The 3,104-nt window shown below is 39.4% G+C and overlaps 1 protein-coding gene across 1 annotated transcript in view; it reads left to right on the top strand.

Moving 5' to 3' along the window:
• LOC107691218 (sterol regulatory element-binding protein 1-like) overlaps nt 1-760 on the top strand; it is a 20,986-nt gene extending 20,226 nt beyond the window's left edge. Inside the window, exon 19 of the mRNA XM_016489717.1 lies at nt 300-760. Within this exon, the coding sequence (XP_016345203.1) occupies nt 300-520 (221 nt within the window). The 3' untranslated portion in view covers nt 521-760. The remainder of the gene's footprint in view (nt 1-299) is intronic.
• The last annotated feature ends 2,344 nt before the right edge of the window (nt 761-3,104 follow it).

Genomic DNA, 3,104 nt, shown 5'->3' on the forward strand with positions numbered 1-3,104 from the left:
ATTACATTTAACAAAACAAAAACCATATATATATATATATATATATATATATATATATATAATTTAATTTATAACATATAATCATGTTATATGTATTTTATGATATGTAAAAAAAAACGATTGCCGGTCACAGGCTGCCAGCTTGATCTAAATCACATCATCATTCTATCATTATTCCAAATCAATGTAAATCATGTATTGTGCTGCAGTTCCTAAAAGTTATCAGCCAATAGACGAGCTCCTCCATCGACGGTTAGTTTTGCAGCCTACTTACGGTCAGTGTGCGTGTGTTTCCGCAGAGGAGTGTGAGGTGCATCCAGGCCAGCGTGAGCAGGCAGAGGCCGTGATGCTGGCGTGCTGCTATCTGCCTCCTTCCTTCCTGTCAGCTCCGGGCCAGAGGGTGGGCATGCTGGTGGACGCCGCCCGGACGCTGGAGAAACTAGGCGACAAACGCACCCTCCACGACTGCCAACAGATGATCATCAAACTAGGCAGCGGAACGACCGTCACCTCCACCTAGCCACCTACACACACACACACTTAAGAGCACTTTTACAAACACACCCCCAAGATCTCTCAGAATCAACACGCTCTTCATTTCAGGCCTCGGTGTCATCCAAGAACGCCAAGACTCTCCCCAGCAATTCATAACTGCATATTCAAAACCAGCGACGAGATGCAGAGGCAATAACGGGACCCTCCTCCAAACAGTGTTTTCGCGACCTTTTTGATATGAAATTGAATATTTAACTTATTTATCTGCCCTAAAAGAAAGTGAACAGATTGCGTGAAATGGCTTTGTGAAGCGATGCACTGTCAGTGCTGACTCGGGCCAGGACATTTTAAAATATATATTTAAAACAGTTATTTTCCATTTTAATTTCATAATAATGCAGTTTTTACTGCATTTGTTTAAATAAATACAGCCTTGGTAAGACTTCTTTTAAAAACAAAAAAAAATGATATTGTATTATATTAATACTACCATTCTACCATTTTAATACTACCATTACATTTAACAAAACAATATCTGCCTCCTTCCTTCCTGTCAGCTCCGGGCCAGAGGGTGGGCATGCTGGTGGACGCCGCCCGGACGCTGGAGAAACTAGGAGACAAACGCACCCTCCACGACTGCCAACAGATGATCATCAAACTAGGCAGCGGAACGACCGTCACCTCCACCTAGCCACCTACACACACACACACTTAAGAGCACTTTTACAAACACACCCCAAGATCTCTCAGAATCAACACGCTCTTCATTTCAGGCCTCGGTGTCATCCAAGAACGCCAAGACTCTCCCCAGCAATTCATAACTGCATATTCAAAACCAGCGACGAGATGCAGAGGCAATAACGGGACCCTCCTCCAAACAGTGTTTTCGCGACCTTTTTGATATGAAATTGAATATTTAACTTATTTATCTGCCCTAAAAGAAAGTGAAGAGATTGCGTGAAATGGCTTTGTGAAGCGATGCACTGTCAGTGCTGACTCGGGCCAGTAGATGGTGATTTGGTGAACTGGACGCTGCTCCGTGGTTGAATTGGAAAAGTATTGTAGAGCTTTGCTTTACTTATTAGCACCTTTGAGAGATGTCGACCTCCAGCTGAATAAAGTAGTTCCTACTTACAGCACGTTATCATCCGGGATGAATTCTGCATATCGATTTGAGAAAATGAAGGCTTTATAAAACTTCTTTTTCTCTGTATGTATGTTTTAAATAAGTGTATTTATGATTTGTCTGATGGCACATTTTGTCTTGCTGCTGCAATTGAACCATTTGAAGAAGTCAGCAGAACAAAAAAAACTGGATTTGTGTCCATTTGCGCTATTTAGTGAGTGGGCCGTTCGGTCACCACTGAATCCACCGTTTCTTTTGTATTTCCAAACCAGTCTTCCTTTGGAGTCAGTGAATCCAAATAATTTCATCTGCATCGAATCTTTATCATCTTTATCCAAAGATCAGATTTGAGAGTGATATGAGGATCTGCCTGCAGCTCTTGTTAGGGAGAGAAGCATATTTATATTTCATCTCTAGTCACCGTTATGCACGAACTCTGATTTCTAGACGTGATTTCTGTAGTGCTTGTGATCGAGTCTCAAAGACGGAATGTGTTTAAACTCGCAGGCGCACACTTAGCATATCTTCTGTTTGATTTATTCTTAAGAATGTAAATAAAAGTCTTTTGTAATGAAGTTGGTCTGCGTTTGTAATCTTGATTTTTTTTCCCAACTTGTGTGCTTTTCCAGGAAAGAAGGGCATACAGCATTAGAACAACACGACGCCGACAAAGATGCACAGAAAGAAAACAAAACGTGATTTTGATCTCAATTCCAAAGACAGCTGTTCATGTTCACACATCTATTATATTTCATGGCAGTGTTACATAAAAATAAATAATAAAAAAAAACACCCAGAAACATCGCAGGATGAGCTGTAAACGAATACGATTCCAAAAAAAAAAAGTCCTTTTGATTCATTGTTTTAATAACTGTTGTAAGCAGTAACATATTTGTTTTATAGAAAATAAACATCTCTAAGAAATACTATACACAATTATAATAGTACATCACATCTTACATTTAAACCGCATCAAGTACTTATATACACAATTATTTAGAATCAGGAATCAAATAATCACGTGATGGTTCTCTCATCTCTTACCTGTTATACTGCAGTGAAGGCTATATTATGTTAGTCACATATACATCTGATTAAATGACATTTCACGTCGTCTGCATCGTTTCACAAATAACATGAAATGTAAAATCGGTTTGTGGTATAGATCGTTTCACTTTGCTGAGGCTTCCGTAAGCTCAAAGTTCAACTAAAAAATACCATTCTGACATTATTTACTCGTTCTGATGTCGTTTCAAACCTATGCGACTGACTTTGTGCATTTGAGTTATTTAGAAGAATGTCCAAGCTGCCCTTTTCCATGCATTGAACGTCAATGGAGCGGTCAAGCACCAAAATGACAAGAATGCATCAGAAATACTTAAAAATCATGCGATATACAGACTGAAATTGAAATAACGGTCTGAAATTGGACCTTTTTGTTTGTCTCACAGAAGAACGAAACTCATGCAAGTTTGGAACGACA

This window comes from Sinocyclocheilus anshuiensis, unplaced genomic scaffold (genome assembly GCF_001515605.1).
Source record: "Sinocyclocheilus anshuiensis isolate Anshui unplaced genomic scaffold, SAMN03320099.WGS_v1.1 scaffold202, whole genome shotgun sequence".
Taxonomy (NCBI): domain Eukaryota; kingdom Metazoa; phylum Chordata; class Actinopteri; order Cypriniformes; family Cyprinidae; genus Sinocyclocheilus; species Sinocyclocheilus anshuiensis.